Consider the following 26,269-nt stretch of genomic DNA (forward strand, 5'->3'; position numbering starts at 1 on the left):
TATCTGTATATACTGAGGAGAATCTACCTCATCTCTGTGTGTATATACTGAGGAGAATCTACCTCACCACTATGTGTATATACTGAGGAGAATCTACCTCACCACTATGTGTATATACTGAAGAGAATCTACCTCACCTCTATCTGTATATACTGAGGAGAATCTACCTCATCTCTGTGTGTATATACTGAGGAGAATCTACCTCACCACTATGTGTATATACTGAGGAGAATCTACCTCACCTCTGTGTATGTACTGAGGAGAATCTAACTGACCTCTATGTATATATACTGAGGAGAATCTACCTCATCTCTATGTGTATATACTGAGGAGAATCTACCCCACCTCTGTGTATGTACTGAGGAGAATCTAACTGACCTCTGTGTGCATATACTGAAAAGCTGTAAAGTACATGAGGAAGCGGCCATGGGCTGCAGGGATGGAGCATGCCTTTAAGGCTAATAAAGGGCTGCAAACTCCAGTCTGGGGATAAATTTGAATAAAAATAGGTGTTACCTTTAAGGGCAGAAAGTGAGGAGAGTGGGAGGGGTGACACATTCTGCAGAGGGACATCGGTACATGCATACTGAGAAGAATCTAACGCTCCTCTATGTGTATACATATTTTATTCCTCAGTTCCTATAAAGTAACCACCACTTCATAAGATTTTCCGTGCGGACAACATGTAAATAACTGTACCAAATTAACTTGAGCGAAGCCAGGTATATCAGCTTATATATATTTTGTTTGTTTGTTATGATGGGAAGGTGGTGGGGTACCAGAAAATACTCTGCAAGGGTGCGATCTAGCCAAATGCTGGCGCTGGATAGGAGATAGATTAATTAGATATGGTAGCTTGGAAAGGATTTGGCTGTACGTCATCCAGTCATCATTCTATAAAATTACCTGTTTCTTCGTTGCTGTGGACCAGTCTGTAATACATGGTGGGACACAGAAAAGTGCAGTATTTGGTAACAGTAATTTTTTGCACTTCATGTACTGCTTGTTGGGTTGTGGTCCAGTCCTGTACGGTTATAACCTGAGGGGAAGAAGGACATTTCAGTCATCTCTTGGATTTGGTATCCTGTATAATGGGATCCAATAATACAGACACTATATATTACTGCACATACTTGCTTTTCTGGAACGGCAGCGCTCTGTGACCGTATGGCCTGTACTTCATTTACTGCCTCGGATGTTTGTTGTTCTGTATACGGACTTTGCCGTTTGTATACACCGACATCGAGTGCTGCAGATCCGTGCACATTCAGAATATGTGCTTCAAAGTAACACCTGGAAGTGGCCAGAAAAGTCATTTTCCTAGATCTCCAATGAACAGACCCATAAGTAATTTAGTCGACATTGTAGAATCTCTTTTGATGTCTTTTATCATCTTTCATATCTCATTTGTGACCCAAAATATAACCCATGTTACATAAAGGAGCAGCTAATAACATCTGCAAATACGTATTGTATGCCTCAGAAGCTTATGTCCACAGGCATAATTGAAATGCGTATCACCCGCGTGGACGATCTGCAGTTCAATATGCCCAAAGACAATCATTGGACATCCGCAGGTAATTGAATACCTGCGACTGTCATTTTTCCCAGCGTGCGGACCACATGCGTGGGGGAAAAAAATCACAGCATGCTCCATTTTGTGCGAATTCCCGCACGGACGGCTTCCACTGAAGTCAATGGAAGCCGACCAATCCGCGGCACACCCACAGCTGACACTGTGGACATGTTACGGATCCGCGGGAAAGCAGGACATTTGAAAAACAATGCACTGCGCATGCTCAAACAGTCTGCAGTGCAGAAGAGAAGAAGATCCGGCTGGGACGGAGAAGACCCGCATCCGGACAGGTGAGTAAACTTCCATGGCTACGGGCACTGATGGATTCTGCTGCGGGTTTCTGCACTAGGAATCTGTGCATGCCATGGACATGAGGCCTTAAGGCGTTTTCTTGGACTAAACTATTGATAACCAGTCCTCAGGATAGGTTATCAATAGTTGCTCGTGGGGGTGCGCCGATCAGGATCCCTGCTCATCAGCTGATTGAGGAGGGTGTGGCGCATGGGCGAGCACTGCGGCCTCTTCTGAGACATCACGTTCATGTGTGTCATGGTCTGAGAGCAGCTCAATAGTATTGAGCTGCAGTACCAGACACAGCCCCTATACAATTTACGGCACTGTGCCTGGTATGGTCTAAAGTGATAGCAGCACTCACCCAAGCACTACTGTCGCTTTAATCAGCTGATCCCTGGGGATCTCAAGCGGTGGAACCCCCAATTAAATAATGATGAGCTATACAGAGGAAAAACTCTCTTATCAGAACTGACAACAGATTTGTTGCAAGACACATTGTTAACACTGTAGCTAAACTGCTATGATGCAGAGGGACAATTAGTTTTTCACACATGCGATTAATATATGTGGTGTTGAGGTTGCACTACATGCCTGGTGTAAGGACTACACTTCCCAGAATGCAAAGTACCAAAGCTGACTCTGTGCAGGCATTAAAGCTCTGAGGCCATCAATATTGTCATTGGAAACAAACTAATTTTCAAGTAATTGCTGAAGTTGAGGAAAATAAATCTTTGCTCTTAGGCAATACAATCATACAATCTGACTTACAGCTTGGCCTTCTGCAGGTAAAAAGTTGGTGACTTCTGAGATGGATGGGAGAAGTAAGACGTTGTTTTATTGCCGTAGGCTATCTGCACCTGTTATCAGGAAATACAGGGGATAAGAGAAAACCAGAGAGAAGTTTTATCTGTCTGTCTATCTCATATCTATCTCATATCCATCTATCTCCTATCTATCTATCTATCTATCTATCTATCTATCTATCTATCTATCTATCTATCTATCTATCTATCTATCTATCTCATATCCATCTATCTATCTCATATCTATCTATCTCATATCTATCTATCTATCTATCTATCTATCTATCTATCTATCTATCTATCTATCTATCTATCTATCTATCTATCTCATATCTATCTATCTACCTATCCCATATCTATCTATCTCATATCCATCTATCTATCTCATAAATATCTATCTATCTCATATCTATCTTTCCAGTGTCAGAGGGTGCAAAGCAGCCCCAGAGCATCACCGAGCCACCGCCATGCTTCACTGCAGGCAGGGGGTACTTTTCGCTATAGGCTTCCTTCTTTCTCCTCCAGAAATACTGCTGATCTATAGACCTGAAAAGTTCCAGTTTTGTTTCATCACTCTACAGAACAGAATCCCAAAACCTCTGCAGCTTATTTATATGGCTTTGAGTATATTGGATCCGACTTTTCTTGTGCTTTTGGGTCAGTAGAGGTGTACGTCTTGAGGTTCAGGCATGAAGACCTTCAGCATTTAGTATGCCCCGTACTGTGCAAATGGAAACCTCAGTGCCTGCTGCCACCAAATCTTGCTGCAGGTTTTCTGTAGTCACCCTAGGATTCCTGACCACCCGCCTCCTCAGGCATCTGATAGCAGCCGGTGATGGCTTCCTTTTTCTGCCACATCCAAGTAGTGTAACCAGCGTTCCTTGAATTTTGAGCTTGTGAACTGCTTCCTACTGTATCCCTAGGAACATTTGATGGATTTGCTATCTTTTTGTATCCTTTTCCAAGTTTGTACAAGGCAATGAACTCTTCTGTTAACTTTTTGGACAACTCTCTTGATTTAGGGCTCTTTCACACGGGTGTAGGCATTTTTACGTGTACCTGTCGGCGCCATAAAAACGCGTGAATGGACGCACAAATCTGCCGTTTGTGCACCTGTTCAGATGCTCAAGCCCAGCACATATATGTCCGGATTGCCGTTGGGCGGGGAGAGACAGTTTAGCTTTGCTAAACTGCCTTCCCCCTTTCTGCCCCCTCGCCGGCTCTCGGCAAGGGCAGGAGGTAGGACGGAGCTAGTGTGCTAAGCTCCCGCCCCCTCTTTGCCCCTTGTCAGCAGCCAGCAATGGGAGGGGGCAGGACGGAAGCTTAGCAACTAGCACCTGCCCCCTCCCATTGCAAACATCCGGCAAGGGGTGGAGAAGAGGAGAGAAGTGGGAGGGAGTTTAGCAGTCAGGTTTCTAAACTCCCTCCCACCTCCCCTCTCCGGCAGCTGTCATTGGCCCCCATAGGAGTCTATGGTAGCGTCCGTATTCCAGCCAGGAAAAATAGTGCAATCCAATACATCAGACGGTAGCATATATATCAGCCGGCAATGAGAACGGAGACCGATATACAATCGTGTGAATAAAGCCTTAGCCATATTTCTAACATGCAATCAAACATGACAGTTAGCAAAGGCTTCGCCACTTCAGGTATTTGATGTGTTTTATCTCAAGCACACCTGATGCAACTGATGAAGCCCTTGATTAGTTGCATCAGGTGTGATTGAGACAACATCCAATGTGCAAATGTGTGCTCTTATGAGTGGCATATTGTTGTGAATTTGGAGGAACAACTTGTTATATTAGTTGTGTTGAGATAGTTAAACTTTTCTTGTTTAAATGTTTTTGCGAGTGGCTTAAAGTTTATACATTCAGTAGATCAAGCTGATTTGCAATGTGGATTGAACAATTTTGATTGCAGCTGTATAATATGTTAAAATTTTGATCTGTCAACTTGAATATTTTTGGTTGATACTCAGAGATGCAAGTAGTTTGTGGTGGTAAACAGTGTTTGTTCTGGTATATTGTATATATAGCATTTATGTTTGCATCAGCCAGTATATAAATCCAGAAGACTTCAGGCTGGTTTTAGGGAGGTGGCAAACTAGTAATTCCTTAGGGTCCTCATTAACTAGAGAAACACTGATTGTGTGAAACCTCAGTAGTAAACAAAACCGTCCCGTATTATTTGCATTGTTTGTTTCAGTTGTGGTATTAATATGCCAATGGACTCTTTAAGAGAATATTATTTGGATACTACATATTATTTGGCAATGTATGGTGATATTATGTAGGCTGTATATGGCAGTATTATATTATTATGGTGGTATTATGTGGCTACATAGATTGTGCCAATTACCTTTCCTTTAGCGTCCTCCGATTCACTGAAGTACAAAACATAATTATCATCTCCCTTGATATAGAAATTGTAAAAATCTGTTTCCGGAGGCACAAAGAAACCACTAAACCGAGCGACAAATGCGTTGGTCTCCAAAGGCCAAGATTTGGATGCCCCATCAAACCAAGAAGAACCAGCATAGCCAGTAGAATTTTCATTCAAATTTAGTGCATCTTTCAGTGAAACACTGACGTTCCATCGCTCCAGCTTCAGCCCTCGGCTTCCTAAGAGTAAAGTATAAGATTACTTTAAGGTATTGCCTAGTTTAGAAAACCCATTTTCATACACTCTTTTAGGAATTCTTATAGGGAGATCATATATTCAGGATTCTCATTTCTTTGCCAGAATGGACAGCAGTTATAATGCGGGATCCCAGAGAGGAAACCAACCCGGTGCCCGGCCAATCACCTCTGCTTACCTGTCCTAAGTGTTCTTCATCTGTAATGCAAAAGTACCGGTTGTTGTGCCGGCACACATGCGCAGTACAGATGACCATGTGCTGTCACTAGGTGATGACACGAATTCTGCGGCCCATTTGCAGTGACAGCTGCGAACGGGCCTCAGATCGGACAGCTTCCATTGACATCAATGGAAGCCATCCGCACCAAAATAGAGCATGCTGCTATTTTCCCTCTGTGAGTGGAAAATCACAACTGGCAGTAATTGCTGTGGAATCCGGATTCCATAATGCAAATACGCCTGTGTGCATTGGGCCTAAGGTGAGCAAGGGTTTTTTTTTCTGCCCCAAAACATGTTCTTTTTGCTGAGTACTAATCCATGAAAGAGAAGCTGGACTTTCTCCATTTGACTCACATTGTATGGATTGGAAGTTTGCACTGTTACCAGTTTTTGTTTAATTTTTCCATTTCCCTTAGCAGATATGGTGCATCTTCTGGATTGGCAGCACTTCTGATTCCTCCACTTTAACCCTTTCCAATCCAATTTGTATTCCTGGCTTTCCTAGGGGGCTTGCTCTATTTCTGCTGTTATACAATGGCGCTATATGCTGGCTAAGGCCAGTACTGCAAGAGGTGACACGTTGGATTGGCTCCAACAGCAAAGAGGATGGCAATATATAGTAAGAGAACCCCAACGGACGTCTTCCAACATCGGAGCTGTACAGCCTTAAATCATAATGTCTTAAGACGTCAGACAGTGGATTGGAAAGGGTTAAGTCAATTAGGCTCTGCACTTTCTACTCTTGGAGTAGCTCTACCCAGTTCTTCTCTATACCCTGTCTAATTATTATTTGGGTCATCCTCAGATGAACTATTAAAGATTCCCTGACTCTTATCAATTTTTTCCTTATCTGTTTCTGGGAAAGCTGTCTAACAACCAATACGGCCGCCATTACAGTGGCTGTCACCTATTTTTTCTATTTACCAAATCTGTCCAATTATTATATCACAGAATTAGGGCTTATTCAGACGACCATATATGAATACCCGGCCGATATATGGTGTCCCTCTCTGCAGGGGGAGGAGGCTGGAAGATCCGGAAGCAGTGCACTGAGCTCCCACCCCCTCTCCACCCCCTCTCCGGCCTTCGGCACTATTTGCAATGAGAAGGGTGGGACAGGGGTGGAGCTAAGTCTTGAAACTTAGCCCCAACCCCATCCCGCCCCCTCTCATTGCAGATAGTGCAGAGGGGCGGCGAGGGGGTAGAGAGGAGGCGGGGAGGGTGCGGGAGCTCAGGGCCCTGCTCCCGGCTCTTACAGCCTCCTCCCCCTGCAGAGAGAGACGCCGTATATCCGCCAGGTGTGAATACCCGGCCGATATACGGTCGTCTGAATAAGCCGTTAGGCTCTTTAATATAATTAGTGTCAGTGGTGTGAGCCACAGAATGTCAAATGTAATCCGACCATGGATGATACACATAGTCCATTCACTTACTGTCCACCCTCTTTGCAGAACCATTGGGTGAGTTTCATAGGGAGCATGCATTAAGTTAGGAAACATTGAGCAAATTGCACCTACGGTAATTTAAAACAGAGCATGTGTTTAACCCCCCCCCCCCCCCCTCCAAGCTAGTTATGTGACCAAGCCCAATTTTTCAAATCTGACATGTTTCACTGTATGTGATGATAACTTTGGAAAGCGATTACTCATACAAGTGATTCTCAGATTATTTTTTCATGGCACATTTTACTTTATATTCATGGTAAATTTTGGTTGGTATGTTTTGCGTATTTAGAAAAAAACTCCAAAATTGTAAGAAAATTTATAAGAATTTAGATTTTTCAAAATGTGACATTTTCTGCTAGTAATACAGATAGTCATACCTCACAAAATAGTTAATAAATAACATTTACAATATATTCATGTTCTGTCCGCATCATTTTTTAACTTTCCTTTTTATTTTACGTTTACAAGGCTTATAAATAAAGCAGCAATTTTTCAATTTTGGCAGAATAGTCCCAAACTTAATGTTTTCATAGCCATCACATGCATGGAGACCATGCTCCAGGCAAAGCCCTGTGATCTGAGCTGTCAGGCACTTAGATCATGGAGTTCCTGCACAGTGGGGGGCGCTCTAGGGGATTCTCTGCCGGGAGGTTTTAAAACATTCTTGCAGAGATAGACTAGAACTGCCTTGACATTTATAGCCTATGGGCAGTCCTGAAGTAGTTAATAACATTTGACATGTTTTCCTTTTATCCAATCTTCGACTAAGTGAGTTATTGTTTAGTTTCTAAGACCTTTCAGTATTTCAGAATATCAGATATAATCCGGCACCTATCAGACCCCTTAGTGCCGGATGAATGGATTTTCACTATATATACAATTACCTGGGAAAAGTAAAGGAAGAACCAGCGGCTGTGGACTACTTTTACAAGTTATCGTTGTATCGGTCAATTCAAGAATTTGGCATTCCTGACCTGTAACAAAATGCAATTAAACATAAGTATAAACTAAAATTGTTCAAATAAACCATGATACATCTATGGTGACAGACTACAAAGAAGCTTGTATAGTCTGAGCCTGCAGTCATACCCTCCTCCATCTGCCCCCTCTATCTTTACTTATAACATCAATACGGCGGTGTCTGAGTCTCTTGCGCTGGTCCCCGTGGCTGTGGTAGGCTGCCGTGTCCTCTGCACTGACACAGAACTCTTCTTCTGGTGACAGGGCTTTGAATATCCCGCCTCCAGCAAGCGAGTGCTGTGATTGGATCGAGCTCCAGCCAATCAGAGCCAGCACTCAATCATTCACAGGCATTCAGTGAACAACATCACTGAATGGCTGTGGTTCGCTCATCGAGCGCTGGCTCTGATTGGCTGAGCCACTGTCACCAGAAAGAGAGTTCTGTGTGAACGCCGAGGATACTGCAGCCTGCCGCATCGCCACCAGAGATCAGGGACCCAGATGCCGCGGACCAGATGAGTATAAGCTTTCCCCCAAAAATAAGACTCTGTGCCTCTTTTGGGGCAAAAATTAATATAAGACAGTCTCTTTTTTTCCGGAAAACACGGTATGTAGTCTGTTACCATGGTGACACATTGGCCTACACAGGAGCTGTAGAGAGCTGTAAGATCATTTCTGAGGTTTTTTCATTTCAAATCCAATGAGACAATGAAAAATTGGTTAAAGGGTTATTCCCAAAATGTCCTGTTATCACCTGTCCACGAGATAGGTGATAAAAGTCTGATCGGTGGAGGTCTCACTGCTGAGACTCCCACTAATTCCAAGAATGGGCATCCTATGTCCCCCCTCCTCCTCACTAGACCCGCTGCAGGGATGTGGAAACTAAATGGAGTAGCAATCAAGTATGTCTGGTGCCGCTCCATTCATTGCAATGGGACTGACGGAAACGGGTAGTTACAAGATAAATGGAGCAACAAGCACGCTCAACCACTGCTCCATTTAGTATCCTCCTCACTGCAGTGAGTGCAGAAAACCTACATTGATGAGAAGAGGGGGACACAGGACCCGCATTCTCAGGATCGATGGGGATCTCAGGAGCAAGAACCCCACGGATCAGACTTTTATCACCTGTCCTGTGGGTAGGGGATATAAATCAATTTTCACGTCTATGTGCTATTGGTATTTGCATCTGACTGATCCATTACAGTCAATGCGGCTATGCAGACATGCAGTTTTTGTTTTTTTTACATGGACTGCAAAAAAAATTGCAGCATGTCCTAGTCTGATCCAATTTCTGGGATGACAGTTACCTATTGCAGTCAGAGGGTGCACAAAAGTAAAACAGGGTGCACAACACATATGGATGCCACACAGACATACAGATGCGTCCGTTTTTTTTCAAGCTCTGAAATCAGCCATGCTTTTCTGAATAAGATCTTACTCTTCAGTTTGTGCTACTTTTATAAAGTATCTATTGCTACCTGGAAACTGTCAACAAGCAGGTCTGCAGCTGTTGATGAAAGGACCCTGGAATTGGGACAATAGTCCACAACAAAATATAATCCACTCACCTCCTATAAGGACTTTGGCCGGGGCATCTGTTTCATCAAAAAACTGTCCAGATATTGTGATTACTGTCCCTCCTTCTACACTTCCAGCAGAGGGGAAAATTCCTGCAATCTCTAGAAAAGTAACCACAAGGGTGCAAAGCGTGAATATAATGCGGGTGGTTATGTAAGAGTCCATTGACATGTCCATTGACATGGGTTTTTACTGCACTTCTAATGCACACTCCAGGAATGCTCCCAGTGCACATGCCGCATGCATCCATTGGCTTTCACTGACCTAATGGATGCTAAAAGTATATCCTACTGGCCTATATAAGCTAGGCAAAGGAGAATGCTGGACCTGAGGAAGACGACAGTAAGTTCTTGGAACAAGTAATGCATGAACTACTTTATAGATTATCGGATGCAACTTTTCCTTTCTGCACGAGGCACCATCCATAGCACTTTCTTTTGCCTCCATTAACGCCAATGGAGGCATTAAAAAAGTAGTATTTATTTCCATATGTTAATACTTAGTGGGGCTCCTTCGGCCCTAATGACATCAGATACTCTCTGTGGCATACAGTACTTTTTACTAATGTCTCATACACTTCAGCTGATATTTCCCTCCATCCATCCTGCAAATGTCTGGATGCTGTTCATATTTCCTGGTCGGACGTTCCAGTTCGTCCCAAAGATGTTCAGTAGAGTTCAGGTCCGGACTCTGTGTAGCCTACTCAATTATGGAATATTCGTCTCCTCATACAAATGTAAATCAGTGTTGGATGTGTGACAAGATTATTCCCACATTGTTGCAGCACATTATTGTCTAGAATGTCAGGTTACACCTCCATGTTCATGGTTCTTACCACAACAGCAAACAGACAAACACCATGCCACGTAAAACACCCCTAGACCATAATGGAGCCACTGCTATACTTAACTATTGCACAACACATACAGGCAAAAGGCGTTCCTCAGGCTCCTCCACACCAAGTACGACCATCGGTTTAGAAGATGGAGCAGCGTGATTCGCCATTCCATAGAACGTTCTTCCATTGCTCAACTGACCAATCATGACGTTCCTTGCACCATTGTAGACAGGCATTGCGCTTCGTGATGGACTGGTTGTGTGCGGCGGCATAACCCATGTAGCCAATAGCGTGCACTTCCCCTCACAAATTATGACACCCTTAAGGGTCTATATTTTATATTTTAGAACATGTGACCCACTAATAAAACATGATCCACTCTACTGACGGGGGCGTCCAAATACATTTGGTAGTATAGTGTAACAGATCTGTTACCTGCGTACGTCTGGAACATGGCGATTTTATTCAATGATGACACAAAATATGTGGCCAGGTTTGGTAAACTCCTGGAACAGAAGAAGGTGCCATAGTTGTGTTTGGATGTTACATTATATTGCATGAGCACAAAATGCCATCTGAACCTAGCTGCATAGAATATGAATACAGGATGAAGCCCAAAGTGGAGCAGATGCCCATAGTGACCAGACAGGCTTCATGTAGAGGTAGTAAGCCTCATCTTTCCCTCCTTACATTTGCATTTTCCCTACAAATTAATGGCTGCTCCTAGAATGTTGGTGTTGCCCCTATGTCAGAACTGGTGACTCTCAGGGCCTCTGTGCCTGCACTACCGGTCCTACCACCCGGGTTGCAGGAGTGCGGCGCAGAGGAGCCCCGGTTCTAGTGATCTCCCCTGGCCGCTGTAAATCTGGTCGCTGTCGGATTGCTAGGGACGCAGCGGTGCTGCCCCGCGCCGCGTCCCCATTTTTCAGAAATGAGAGCTGGATTCTGATTGGTTGCTATGAACAACTGCTCCACTTCTCCTTAGCATTAGTTTTAACCCCTATATATTTTTTCATAGTTTTGTCCTCCCCACTTTCATAAAAAAAAACACAACTCTTATTATTACTGCAATTTCACAGTCGGTCTATAAAGCCATATCACAGGCATTAGTCACTGAGACAGTAAGTTCCAATCTACACTGAAATAATCACTGTCAGGAACCTAATGGATTTGTAAAAGATTTTTAGCTTAAAACTTAGCTTTTATTTAGAATACTTAAAGATAAACTATATACATGTAGCACTATTCCATAACACATACACAGTATGTTGCTATAGATCTGTAGATATATATTAGTTCGTCACCAGATACTTTTTCCTTTGATGTTATAAAGTATAACTGATACATGGTTTGATAGCAATCTACTGACCAAGGTACTTCTTTAGTGGGAACTGATAAAGGACAGATATTTTTGGACTGATTTGATTAGATCAATCGCATTTCATCTTCATTACTGTTATACATACTGCAAAATATATCTCAGGTCTTAGAAGATAGAATCGCAATATCCCGGGTCAATGCCCTTTGACTGTCACTAAAAAGCGACTGATTATGGAGATCCCCACGCTTTTACTGGCGGGGACCAATGATCACTTATCGGTCTAATTCTTACTGACCCTAAAGTGCTGGATCAAAGATAGAAAGGATCGACGCGTTTCCTTAGTCCGCTATTATAGGTAGACTAAGGCCTCCTTCCCACGAACGGATTTACGCCGCGTAAATTCGCGGCAAAAATCCGCTGCGTTGCCCCCTGCTATTAGGTTCTATTGAACCTAATAGCACAATGCTCACGATGCGGAATTCCACCGCGGAATTTCGCACCGTGAAATCTCCCGTCCTCACCCGCAGCATGTTCTATTTGCCGCGGGTGTACGCGCTGATGGCTTCCATTGCAGTCAATGGAAGCCGTCCGTTCACGCTATCTCCCGCTGTAACACAGCGGAAGATAGCGTGAAAACGCTTCCCCGCCTACCGCCGCCGCGTCATATGACGCGGCCGGCGCGTCACGTGACACAGCCGGCCGCGTCATGTGACGCGGTGGGCGTGTCACATGACGCAACGGCGGTGGGCGGGGAAGCGTCTTCACGCTATCTTCCGCTGGTAAGTATGGGGTCTCTGGGGGGCGCCGTGACGGGCTTCACTGCGTAATATTCCGCAGCGGAGCCCGTCACGCTCGTGTGAAGCTGGCCTAATTCATCAGGATCCAGAATTCTTGATCAGTTCCCACTAAAGAAGTACCTTGGTCAGTAGATTGCTATCAAACCATTTATCAGTTATACTTTATAACATCAAAGGAAAAAGTATCTGGTGACGAACTAATATATATCTACAGATCTCTAGCAAAATAGTGTGTATGTGTTATGGAATAGTGCTACATGTACATATTTTATCTTTAAGTATTCTAAATAAAAGCTAAGTTTTAAGCTAAAAATCTTTTACAAATCCATTAGTTTCCTGACAGTGATCATATCACAGGCATGGTTTGATATGCAATCTTCAAAAGCAGCCTTGGGGGCTTTCAGGAGGCGGGAGGGGGGGTCGTTTGAGACCCCTGAACTCCAATCGTGGGCATTTAAACGCCACTGTCATAACTGACTGCGGCATTTAACGGGTTATCAGTTGACCCCCACATTGTATGGAGTGGGATCGATCCCTGATCCCGATGCATACAGATCTCAAACCTCTATTATGTAACTTAAGGGGTTAATAAATTCCCTCTAGAGGGAACTTTACCCTCAAAAGATGGTCAAATGTGACACCTGAAGGACCTTAAAGGCAAGGATACAACTAAGGGGGAGGAGGAAGAGCGTGACTAGAGGCTGAGCGTTGGGGATGTACCAACAAGTCACTGTCTGATTTACTTGTAATTTGATTCAGTCTTAGCTAGAGATGAGCGAGTATACTCGCTAAGGCACATTACTTGAGCGAGTAGTGCCTTAGCCGAGTATCTCCCCGCTCGTCTCTAAAGATTTGGGGGCCGGCGCCGGTGACAGGTGAGTTGCGGCGGGGAGCAGGGGGGAGAGAGGGAGAGAGAGATCTCCCCTCTGTTCCTCCCCGCTCTCCCCCGCCGCTCCCCGCCGGCCCCCGAATCTTTAGAGATGAGCGGGGAGATACTCGGCTAAGGCACTACTCGCTCGAGTAATGTGCCTTAGCAAGTATACTCGCTCATCTCTAGTCTTAGCGTCCTTCATGTAAAATTGGAAAGATACGGAACACCGTTTTTGTAATTATTACTATTTTCCTTACTATATGTGTTATTTAACATGTACTTACCTTCCATAATTACTGTCCAGGATGAAGCTTAGATTGAGATGTCCTACAGGAAAATAAGGCATACAATTACCAATGTACCATAAAACATCATAGAACTAGAAGTTGTCTCAGGACTTAAAGGGACACCCTACTATTTTTCCATCTGAGCCCCCCTTCACCTGATTGCCTGTCACACTCTGGAGGTCTCCTCTGTATATTGTCTTCCATGCAGTGCAGCCTCCTGTCTGATGCTTATCGGGCACCATCTTCATAGTGAGATTTTCTGCTTTCAGTTTCACACCAATCCCATGATACATCCTCACAGCCCTAGATAAGGTGATACCACTCTGCCCGCTGCCATTACCTTCTATAGTCACCTAAATAAGCTACAGACCATACGTATAAAAAGTCAGGGCGCTTTCACATGGCCGAAAAAAAATCACACAGGATTTGTGCGCTGCGAGACGCACAAATCTCAACCTAATATGAATCCCATATTCATGATACCCTTAGGCCTTTTTCACTCGACCGTATTTACGCAGGTATTTAGCCATGTTAAAAAAAATAAAAAAATTTTTAAAAAAATCGCCTAAAAAAATCATGACCATGAAAAGCTTTGGATTCCGATGTATTAATTCAGATCAACAATTTTTGCCCACGTAAAAAAATCACGCCGGGAAAAATAGCACATATGCGACCGTTTTCATCTGCTGATTTTATATGGCGCATGAAAAGGTAGGTCATGCCCTATCTTTTGTTGAGATACGCAGGAGCTCCCATAGACTTTAATGGTTTTCCGCGCTTTTGCGTGTTTTTTTTTTTTTTGCCAATAAGCAGCAGCATCCTGCGTGAATGGCAAGAAATACGCTAATTAAGATCGGGACTCGATCCCAGCAATTCTTCATTCCTGCGATTATACGGAGCGTACAGGTGAACGTAAAAACGCATACGGTCGTGTGAAGGTAAGATTTGTATATCTTTTTGTAGATTCCACTCTTGGTCCTGGCCTATATACGGATGCAAAATACTGACCAGAAGATGTGCGTGTGAAAGCGCCCTTAGGCCTTCGTCACACGGACGTATTCGCACGGTGTTCTGCTAGTGCAAAATTTGTGCCTGTAATATGCAGCAAATAGAACCCATTGATTTCAGTGGATCCGTCCACATAAGCGTATTCTGCAATCGCATTTCGTTTGCGCAAAAAATACTGAGCATGCTCTATTTACCTGCGCATCTCGGTTAAAATGTGAGTCTGTGCCCGGAATACCCCTTTAAAACTACAATGGAGTTTAAAGTTATTCTATCCTGAAAAAAAATCAGACTGCACAGGAATCCAAAAGAAGAACGTCCGGCTTACCGACATACGTCCCTGTATCGTTACATATCATGGAGCCGGCATCACCACTTGTACTGTCCAGCTGCAGCCCGAACCTGTCAGAAGATTACATTATTGCATGGCACAGTCTGAAAGATCTCTATGCAGAACATGAAGGTGAAATCTACTTCTATGTGTGCAGCTACTGCCCTCTAGTGTCCACACTGTAACAACTACAACTAGTCATGTACTAGAAGGACTGCTACGATAGTACCGCAATGTGATTGTCAATATCAAATAAAAATCGGTTATTTCCTCCTATGTTCTCTTTTGTTAACCTGGTAAGTAAGTTTCCCCCTTTTTTTTCTGTCCGCAACCCAAACATTTACAAAAAAAAGAATTTATATATTTTAAAAAAGTTCAAATTTTTATTTCAAATTGCAACATCAGTAAAGCGATTGTCTTTTTTACACGACTTACAGGGTATCAGAATGAGGTATCAGCAGCTCGCACGGCATTCCTCCAGCATAAACCCTGTGAGGTGGGACATAAATCACAATTAGACATCCATGCCACGCATGCCATGGTCCTGCATTTGTTTCCTTGCGATGTCGACTTGAATTCCAGAAGATTTACTGACTTTCTATAACCCGTCACCAGGTACGAGCGCCATAAACTTCTAGTGCTCCACAGCAGGTTCCCTGGAGTCCGGGAGGTATTCCTTATACTTACATGGCTCCCCGATCCAGCGCTGTCGCTCCTGAAAGTCAGCGGGGAACGTGCAGCTGGACTGCTGGCAGCACGCTGGGCGCGCACACTCCCATTGATTGCTATGGGAAGTCCGCAGCCTCTCCGAGCAATCTACTTCTAAATCACGCTGGCCAGCACAAAGACAAGAAGCTAGCCTCATACACCTTTCCTGGGTCCCCGCAGCTGCAGCGCCAAATCTCCATTTTCCCCACCGGCAGCCTGTTTACGGAGCGTCGCAGGCTGCTGCAACCAATCACAGACTTCAATAGTGCACCACTGAGGTCTGTGATTGGCGGCAATAGTCCGACGTCCTGTTCAGAATGAAGCCGCTTTAACACGGCCAAGAAAAATCGCACAAGATTTGCGCATTGCGAGACTCACAAATCTCGCACAAATGTGAACCCCATTCTTTTGAATGCAGTCATACACATGAGGACATCGCGGCATGCTCTATTGTTGCGCTTCCTCGCAACGCATCACCCATTGTTTTCAAAGTGCCAAGAAAACACATCGTGCAGCGTGTGATGTGCACGCGAATGCAATGCGAGGTTTCCTCGGCTGTGTGTAAGTATCCTAAGGCCAGCTTAACGCAGGCGTATATGTGCGTGTAATACGCAAAACAGAACCTATCGATTGTACTGGGTTAGTTCACAATCCTGTATTCTACACACGCATGTTCTATTTTTCTGCGTATTTGGGGAGGGCGGGGGGGACTGTGCAAGAAAAAGCATCTGGAGCTCATTAAGACTAATTAGCCATATCAATTGGTGCATCTTTGTTTGTCACACAAATGAATATGTCTTGCAGGTGCAAAGATCACTATAAAATATGTAGTTGCACACCCAAAAAGCCATCTTTCCCTACACTACACTCATGCGTGTGCAAATACGCATATGCTCCTGTGAAGCTGGCCTAAGACTGGCTTCACATGGGCACAAGCACATTGGTAGGCACATTTGTACTGCATATTTGCGCAATGGATGTTGCATTTTTGAACATGCCTTTGCGTATTTGGGCTCATTTACACACAAAAAAAAAATCACAGCTAATAGCGTTAAAAATCGTGTGAAAGAGCGATTTCTCGCTATCAAGTCCTGGGGCTTACCTTCATCGCTGGGGACTCCCTTCATCTCAGCAGGGCGGGAGGGATATCCACTGCGAGGAGAGAGAGGGTCTCCTGCAAGGGAGAAGAAGGAAATCCCCAGCTGCTGGGAGCAGCAGGGAGAAGGAGAGGGCAGGGATAGAGAGAGAGAGGGCGGGGCTAGAGGGGTTATCCCAGGATTCCCCCATAGCAAGGAGAGAGAGGGAGGTGCTAGAGGGTGCTTTCCTCTTGCCCCGCCCTCTCTCCTACACTCTCGGGAAGCCCTATAGACCCGCCCCCTTCTCTCTCCCCGCTATGTGGAATTCCTTGTTCTCCGCAGCGGAAGAATGCACTGGTTTTCAGGGACAGCTGCACGGCAAGTTAAAAATGTCCTACTATAATTAATCTTCTGTTAGTCCCCGCTGGGAAAAGGGGAAGACACAGGGCGATGAAGGGAACCCCTGGGGAGACCCTTCATCCCTGCAGGGACTAACAGGAGCTTACAGCGGGACATTTAAAATGTGCTTCTGTGTTTAGCAGCGTGTCAGCACTCCGTCCCCCCTTATCTCCCTTCCTCTCCAACTGCCATTGTTTAGAAGTTTAACTAAACAATCGGAATGTTTTCGCTAATTAACCTTGTTATTCAGCTCCCATAGAAGTCTATGGAAACTCCTGCACATCGCACACCAAAGATAGGTCAGGTCCTATTTTTGCATGCAGCAGGGAATTTCAGTTGCTGAATTTCAGTCACGGATCTCCTATTATTTTAGGTGCGATTTTTTATTTTTATTTTGCGTGCCTAAAATTCTTTTGTCTGAACGTTTTCATAAAATCCATTGGCCCTAATAGTCGCAATTTTTTGCACTTGTAAGTTAGCTGCGCTAACACGTTTGTGTGAATGAGCCCTTTTACTGAGTTTACCGCACACGCAAGTCATGTGTGTTTGCACGCACAAAAAACTAGACGACCATGCTTCCATTGATTGCAAGGTGCAATTGGTGTAATTAGTTCTGTATGTGCTGTTTTGTTGCACGGACGAAGCGCACATGTGAACGAGCCCATTGAAATCAATGAGTTCCATTCTCTGCATATTGTGCGTGCAAGTTTTGCGTGCGCAATACGCTGCACAGATACGTTGGTGTGCATAAGCCCTTACCCTGCAGCAAGGAAAACAGTGATGCAGCGCTGCAGCTGCCGGGCCCATGATAGCCGAGAAGAGGCTTATTGATTACTTTGTGGCATGGGCATCACAGTTTCAAGAAAAAACCCTTTAATGTACCTTTGATTTGTAAAAATTAGTGAAATCACATGACTTGCCTGAGAATTCTGACATTTTTTCCATTAGAACTTAACGCAGTATTACTGCCGTAGACATCTGTGTAGATTTTGCCGGTGATTGTGATCAAAGAGCCTGAAAAATAAATAGTTGTACAGATAGAGGGGACTGCTCAACCAACCATAAAACAATACTGTAAGCAAAGAAAAAAACGGAAGGGGGCTAGGGGATTCGCCTGGAACGAGGTGGAAATTCCATCTGATATAAGTTATATATGTATATATATATATATATATACATATATATATATATATATACATACTTTTGTTCATTTATGTCAGGACACTTTTCAAATTAATGGGATTGTATCAGGATCAGCAGATATGGAACTGCTGTGCCACAGAATGGTTTGACTTTGGGCCAAATTCAGAGACCGCACTTGAGGAACCTCGGTCTATACCCTTTTACCCCACCAGTTGGGATCTGGGCTTCACTATGGAATTCCCAGGCCGTCACACTGGAAGAGGTCCCAGTTATGTGTCAGCTAATGCTACAATAGCCCAGGGCGCTGTACCGGAGCATGTGATCAGAGGCGTCGGTCAAGTTAGAGGCGGTGTAATTTCAATACGAAGGACAGTCTAGAGGTCACGGCAAACAGAGCAGGTTCAGTGCAACACAAGCAGGCCAGAGGTTGGGACTGGCAGCAGGTGGGAGAATGGTCAATACAACAAGCCGAAGTCAGAAGACAGAATGCAGTGAAATCAGGTATAGCCAGAGTCAGAAAACTGGAAGTCAGAATGAAGAAATAGCATCTTCAGCTGGACCAGGAAGACCACAAGCTTAGGAATCTTCCTTAGGGGGGAGGAGCCCGATATAACCAGAGGTGCTCCATGATTGGCTGGGGACAAAATAGGAAGGTGTGCGCTGGCCCTTTAAAAGAGTGAGTGTGTACATTGCTTTAAAGATCTACAGAAGCAAAATTTACCGTTTCTGAGACTTAGATCTTGTTTACAGAGTTTTGATGAGTTCTTAATATGTAGAAATTTATCACAAACCAGCAAAGGATCCGAAATTATACAAAATTGCAAACACTTGACAATCTAAAAATCAGAATAATAAATCATTTTAATGTCATAAATACCTGGAGGTCCAGAAAATGGAGCTATATTGTTTATCACGGGGGTGTAAGCCATATTTGTCTGGAATGAGATGACACATAAGTATAATTTTTTTTGTTTTACACATTGTAGTCAGAATATACTACTACTCTATAACACAACTTCAGTGCTTCCATCATCTTCTTCATCTTTTTTATTTACAGCGACCCTCCGCTTTCAGGACAAAATTCTGACCCAGGACCAGAGCGGCTGGGGGGTATAATACCTGCGGTTTTTCTCCTCTGCCATCACTCTAATCTCCCAGTTCCAGATCCCGTTTTCAGTTATCCAACATGGCTGATGCAATCTTTCGACTACCTGATTCCCTACAGTGTAATGGTAGTGTTAGTCTACCAATGCACCATACCTGCTCTCTGATTGACCAGAGCTGCTTATATGATCAGTGCTGGCCAATCAGAGAGCAGTGCACAGTGTACATTAGGTAGTTAGAAAAGTCTGATGGCCATCTTGGTCAGCTTTTAAAGTAAGACCAAAAATCCATGGGAGATATAATGCTGCGTAAGGCAAGCGGAGGAACATAGTACGTGACCTAGAGCCAACAAAGTGAAAAAGGCTTATTTTGCTGACACAGTTCCTGGAGAGGAAGAGTATGTTTTACCAGTAACCGCTAAGATTGGAGCGATGACTAAAAACCGTTGTGTGAAGGAGGGACACAAACCATGCTGAGTGAGTGCCACCCACCACCAGTCCTGGAGAATTTAGAGCACCATAGCAAGACTCTGTGAACTTCAGTCTGAGTGTGAAATTAAACCAGTAAAGTTACGTTTGCAAGCAATGTTGCCTACTTATCAACATTTGCCTCCTCATTGCTTGAATCCTCACAACCCATGCAATGAGAGTGCCTTCACACCGCTCCACCCTCCCTCCAGGTTGACCTATACCTAAGCTGAGAGACACCTTACAGAAATGACTATGAATGCGCCCAAAGACTTATCACACTACTACGACCCTCTGCTGTCCATTAGCCAGAGCTGCTACAATTACAGGCAGAGTCCAATTAACCGTGACTGGTGACCTGAAGCACACCTAGTCCCAATTGTGGTCACAAATAGAAGAAATGCTCACACATGTGTGGTCCCTTCAACTCCACTGGATTGGAAGAACCAGTCCAAGCAGCTAGGCTGGGTGGTGGAGGCTTCTTGGAGTGCTGGAGGTCTTAAACCCACTCTATAATCCGGCCTTGGCTGCAGAAGAACTTAAGACTCACTGGTGGCTTTCTACTAAGATACTAGCTGATCACAAAGGCTCCGAACAGTAGAGCCCACCTACAGTCAGCCAATCTTGAGGGAAATGTGTGCTAAGTGTTATCCAAGATGAACAACTCCTTTAAGGAGTTACCAGCTGATTAGAAATGATGGCTAGTGCTCGGTCAGTAATGGTATATATGTAAATGGGATCCATCTTGGACAAAATATTAGTAAATTATTACTCTTCCATACCTGGGTACAAACAAATAGAAAAAACTCTCAGCGCTCAAGTAATATCCGAAAGGTTGATATGCATATAAAGAAGATAATGGATAATAAAAGCTGGTTGATAGCTTACTTCACGGAGGTGCATGTGGTCAGGCGCCTCCCAATCCAGGTGAGTGTATCAAAGAAATTAAATTGTGCAACCTTTGCTGCCGCTGCCGGTTTCATTGATACACTCACCTGGATTGGGAGGCGCCTGACCACAGGTGCCTCCGTGAAGTAAGCTATCAACCAGCTTTTATTATCCATTACCTTCTTTATATGCATATCAACCTTTCGGATATTACTTGAGTGCTGCGAGTTTTTTCTATTTGTTTGTACCCATTCTTTTCTCCACCATACTTTATGACTGGAGTCTTCTCAAGCTGCTCATCTACACTGCATAGGATGCCTTATTGACTTCTGGCGTATCTACCACCTCCTCGCTTGATAATTCCTAATCAAGAGAACCCCACCATATCTGTTCTATTCTTCGGCTATCTAACCAGCGAGCGTCATCCGCCATATATGCACTCATCTACTCTTCCATACCTGGAACATACACCAAGAGGATTGGAAGTTTCCACTACAGATGTTGCTGCTGTCCACGGGAACGCCGTCAACACTCACTCTCACCATGTAAGAATCTGCCGGCATGGGTCTGCAACCGGGAAACAGGGTGTTATTTTTTATTTTTTTAGTGACTGGCCTTTTTTGCGCCTTAGAGGGGTTTTCCAGGCAAATGTTATTGACAACCTATCCTCATGATAGGTCATCAGTAGCTAATGGGCTGGGGTCGGTTGCTTAGTGCCCCGACCAATCAGCTGTACTATCAGCTCAGTATCAGTGCCACAATTCACGGGGGGTATGAAGTGGAAGCATATAGCTCTGACCTCTGTGTAATGGTAATTGTAGGTTGGTGTCACATTAAAATCAATAGGAGCAGCGCTGTAGTTACCTGCAATTGTGTTTTAAGGTACTGACAGAAGGTGCCAGGACAGCTGATTGGTCGGGGCCCCGAACAATGGACCACAGCCTATCAGCTACCAATTTTCTTAGCTTTTTTACATAGTCATGTTCCAAGTACCATAACGTTTTTATTTTTTTTTAACAACATAGCCATCTCAGGCCTTTTTTGTGGAACAAGTTGTATTTTCCAATGGTACCACTTTGGAGTACAGACAGCGTATTGTTTAACAATATTTTTTGGTGGTGTGTGTAAAAGAAGAGACATTCTGCTATTTTTTTAAACTTTTTTTTCTTTTTTTACAGGGTTTACTATTCAGCATAAATGAAATGTTACCTTTTATCCTGGGGGTCAATACGATTACGACAACAACAAAAAATTGTATTACTGTATGTGTTGCTATTATCACAGAATTAAAAAAAAACACTTTGAGAACAAAATTGTATTTGCATCACCGGATTCCCAAACTGATGACACTTTTAGTTTTCCACCAAATGAGCTATATGAAGTCTTATTTTTGGGAGGGATGAGTTGTAGTTTCCATTGGTGCCATATTGGAGTACATGTGACTCTTTGATCACTTTCTATTACATTTTTTTGTAAACTGCATGAGTGAATGAAAAACGGCAATTTTGATAGCTTTTTATTAATTTTTTTAGTGAGTTGGATTGATGAAAAGTAGCATTTTGGGAATTTTAATGCTATTGATTGTGCTGGGAAACAGACATAATACTTTTAGGCTGGGGTCACACTAGGCGTATTCCCGCCGGAAATCCCGCGGTTTGACCGCAGCCGAAACCGCGAGATTTCCGCCGGGAGAACCGCCGGGCCGCTCGCTCTTCCGCTACGGCCGGCGCTGCCATAGAGGAGAGCGCAGCCGCGGCGGAAATAAACAATAAATGGACATGCTGCATCTTCTGAAGCCGCGGCTGCGGTCGCCGCAGCCACGACTTCAGCCGGACTTACCGCAGCGGATTGGCCGTCCCGTGTGGACGAGGTTTCTGAGAAATCTCGTCCACATGGCTGGCTAACCCCGAGATTAGCGGCCGCAGGCGGATTTGCCGCGGTGAAATTCCGCGGCAAATCCTCCCTGTGTGAAAGCAGCCTTATAGTACGGGTCGTAACGAATGTAGTGATACCTAACAAGTTGATTTTTTTCCATAATAAAGGGGGCATGGTAGGGAAAACATGTTTTGACTTTATTTTATTTGTTATTTTTTTAAATTAAACTTTTACTTTTTTTGTCCCTCAAAGGGAACTTGAAGATGCAATTGTTTCATTGCTAGTATTCTACATTGCACGACTAATGTAGTACAGTATGTTATAGGTTGACAGCTTTCCTATCAGATCTTGCCTGTATCCTTCACGGCTGTCATGAGAACTTACGTGGATTCAAATGCACATATATACATACATAGTAGTAGTGCAGTCTCAGGCTTTGGGCCTGTAACATCAAGGGATCATATGTAGAGATGAGCGAGCGTACTCGGAAAAGCACTACTCGCTCGAGTAATTGGCTTTATCCGAGTATCGCTGTGCTCGTCCCTGAAGATTCGGGTGCCGGCACGGAGCGGGGAGCTGCAGGGGAGAGCGGGGAGGAACGGAGGTAAGATCTTTCTCTCCCTCTCTCCCGCCTGCTCTCCCCTGCTCCCCGCTGCGACTCACCTGTCAGCCGCAGCGGCACCCGAATCTTCAGGGACGAGCACAGCGATACTCGGATAAAGCACATTACTCGAGCGAGTAGTGCTTTTCCGAGTACGCTCGCTCATCTCTAATCATATGTCAACATGGAAGTGAGGGATCAAAAATATTTCTCGCATATTATACGGAATATATTGTAATTTTTTTACATTTCTTCTGGTATGGGACACTGTGATATGGCACAGTATATGTTATGATATAAAATATGGCACAAAATATGTTGCATGACCACATTTTTAACTTACTTTATTGGCACCAAATATTTTTAGACTAGCATAAAGTCAATATGGCATGTTGGCACACCCTGGCACCCACGTTCACACATTTTCTGCCAATAACCTCCATCCCAGGCACGGCCCCATCAAATGTGCTTTATTATGTTTCAATGTCAAGATTTCTAGTGGGTGACAATACAGCTAAAATAGAATTAAGTGCAACTATTGCTAGGCACAAGCCCCAACCCATTCTTCTGCTACCTGAAATTAAAACAAAGCAAACACTACTTACACCAACCAGCCATAGGTAAATACCTGGTGTAGCAGGTGATCTGTGTGGCGTGACTGGCATCTTTCTCTACATCACATGCGATTGAAAGGGTTGATGAAACAAGTTGGACACTGTTCCCCAGATTGTCATTTCCAGCTCCATAATTGAACTGATTGGCTTCTGCAAAGCCTAAAGAGCGCAACAAGATTATCAGATAACCAGAAAGCAAATGTACAAAATTTCAACATGCATTTTGACATAAAATAAAAACAATATATAGCGAGAAAATGTGAAATCAAATGAAAGGAAAACTCCTGGTAAAACTGATAAATTGTGCCTAATGCAGAACCTTAGGGGTGGAGCATGACACTGGAGTTCAAAGACCTATAAGACAATCTGTGTTATGCTCCACCCCCGAGGAGCCTGTGAAGCAGGTGGATGATGTTAGATGAAGCTATATTGACAGACGGAGGTGGCACATCTTTTTTTTTTTATAAAAACAACTTTTACTGTACAAAAGTAACTTTTTGCATTATTCCACTCCATAGGAGGGCATTAGTATTTGAACTTCTACAGCAGTGCTTCTCCATCACACACTCCTGAGTGGCATACACACTACTTGGCGCATAACAACATTACTTTGAAGTGCCTTCTCACCCAGTACACAGTGTTATACCTATCTACCTGGCATCGCTTCCACATGCCGTAACCATTGTATCATAACTCTTATTAATGCAGAATATTTTTTTTTCATCCAATCACAACTTAGTCACATTCCCACATTCGGCATCCTCTGGCATCCCACACAGGCATGAGTATGGCCTGTTACATCTCCCCCTTGTGGCAGCAGCAAGGCACATATCTCACGGGCCTTCTCCAATCATGCCCGACATCTGTTATACTATCTCCAGACTGACCTCTTCCACTTCGTAGGAGCTGCATCCTTACCTTACAAAACACCAGAAACATAGATTAACCCTTTATTAACCCCTTCAATGATCATCACCTTTACTATTTAGTTAGTATAGGTGACTGTACAGTATAGGGTTACTTTTTAATAATTTATCTAGAAATAAATTACATTTTTAAAGGTATTTTCCAAGCGGCAAAATCTGCAGCATATTTTTAGCTGTGGTTTATGGTGAGAATCTGCACCAAAAGCGTCATCAAAATCCACAGCATTTGGTGCACAGTTTAACACAGATCCACCGCTGATTTCACTCTTTCAATTGCAGGGGTGAATTCTGTTGCGGATCCACGATAAAAACTGTGTAAAAATCAGCACCAGTGGTGTAATACAAAATTTGATGCAGATTTTTAGAAAATTAAAAACAATATACGTCAACATTTTAAAAATGAATGGTAAATTAATAACTCTCCAAAATTATTCATCTGTGCTAAATTTTTCAATTGTGCTTCCAAAATAAACAAGTGGAAATATGTATCTGTTAAAAACATCAGTACAATATGTATGTATGCATTTCACATACTGCACTTGTAGAAATGAAAAATCAACACATTGAAAAGTTTTTCCTAAATTTTGTCATTTTTAATAAATATATGCCAATCATATCGGTCTACTTCTACCAGCTATATAAAGTACAGCGAAAAAATAATGTCAGGATTACGTGGATGTGTTAAACCTTTACGGAGTTATTTTTTGTTAAAGTGACACAAGCAAGACTTCCAAAATTTGATTTGGTCATTAAGGCACAAACAGGCTTGGTCTAGAAGCGGTTAATGCCCAGTGTACTGTGAACTGCACCTTGTAGATATGCCAGATAGAAACAAGATGGAATATTCTACAGAACACAGAGTCCCTGCTTCTCTGTGATCCAAGCTGGTTTTATACTGAATATTAGTCCTTATCTTCTATAAACGGCTGGATGGGAGGGCTTCCTGTGTAACCGAAGTGCCAAGTCCTCCCACTATCTGCCAGCTAAGGCTTATCTTTCTTCCATATTGAGCCTGGAAGGAAGAGATCTATCAATTTGCAGAGAAAAAAATGTCTATTTTCCCATAAACTGAACAGAACATTCAGGCCAGGGAGTATTACACATTTAGAAAAGAATTATATTTGCAGGGCAGGAAGAACCCAATGCTGTACGTAGATGCCACTCCTCAGCTTGAATTACCCATCATTGCTCAAGTATTCCTTCTCCCCATCCATACAATCAGTAGCCAGTATGCCAATCCCTGACACCCCACCCAAGTCCCAATGCAAGGGTTTAAATACTCATGCATATACTTCTAGATTAGAGATGAGCGAGTATACTCGCTGAAGGCAATTGCTCGAGCGAGCATTGCCTATAGCGAGTACCTGCCGGCTCGAGGCAAAAGATTTGGGTGCCGGCACCGGGCAGGGAGCTGCGGGGGAGAGCGGGGCGGAACGGAGGGGAGATCTCTCTCTCCCTCTCTCCCCCCCGCTCCCTCCTGCTGACAGCCGCTACTCACCGCTC

General features: G+C 43.7%; 1 protein-coding gene across 3 annotated transcripts in view; it reads right to left on the reverse strand.

Moving 5' to 3' along the window:
- Window positions 1-26,269, reverse strand: part of PKHD1L1 (PKHD1 like 1) — a 195,482-nt gene that overhangs the window by 136,953 nt on the left and 32,260 nt on the right. For all 3 annotated transcript variants that reach the window (XM_066578545.1, XM_066578543.1, XM_066578544.1), the window contains exons 4-17: window positions 23,855-23,999; window positions 21,209-21,317; window positions 19,169-19,226; window positions 18,069-18,162; window positions 15,401-15,454; window positions 14,963-15,036; window positions 13,627-13,669; window positions 10,789-10,859; window positions 9,506-9,616; window positions 7,859-7,948; window positions 5,032-5,294; window positions 2,639-2,727; window positions 1,134-1,293; window positions 907-1,039 (exon numbers count right to left, since the gene is read on the reverse strand). In XM_066578545.1, coding sequence (XP_066434642.1) covers window positions 907-1,039; window positions 1,134-1,293; window positions 2,639-2,727; window positions 5,032-5,294; window positions 7,859-7,948; window positions 9,506-9,616; window positions 10,789-10,859; window positions 13,627-13,669; window positions 14,963-15,036; window positions 15,401-15,454; window positions 18,069-18,162; window positions 19,169-19,226; window positions 21,209-21,317; window positions 23,855-23,999 — 1,494 coding nt within the window. The remainder of the gene's footprint in view (window positions 1-906; window positions 1,040-1,133; window positions 1,294-2,638; window positions 2,728-5,031; window positions 5,295-7,858; window positions 7,949-9,505; window positions 9,617-10,788; window positions 10,860-13,626; window positions 13,670-14,962; window positions 15,037-15,400; window positions 15,455-18,068; window positions 18,163-19,168; window positions 19,227-21,208; window positions 21,318-23,854; window positions 24,000-26,269) is intronic.

This window comes from Eleutherodactylus coqui, chromosome 9 (genome assembly GCF_035609145.1).
Source record: "Eleutherodactylus coqui strain aEleCoq1 chromosome 9, aEleCoq1.hap1, whole genome shotgun sequence".
NCBI lineage: Eukaryota > Metazoa > Chordata > Amphibia > Anura > Eleutherodactylidae > Eleutherodactylus > Eleutherodactylus coqui.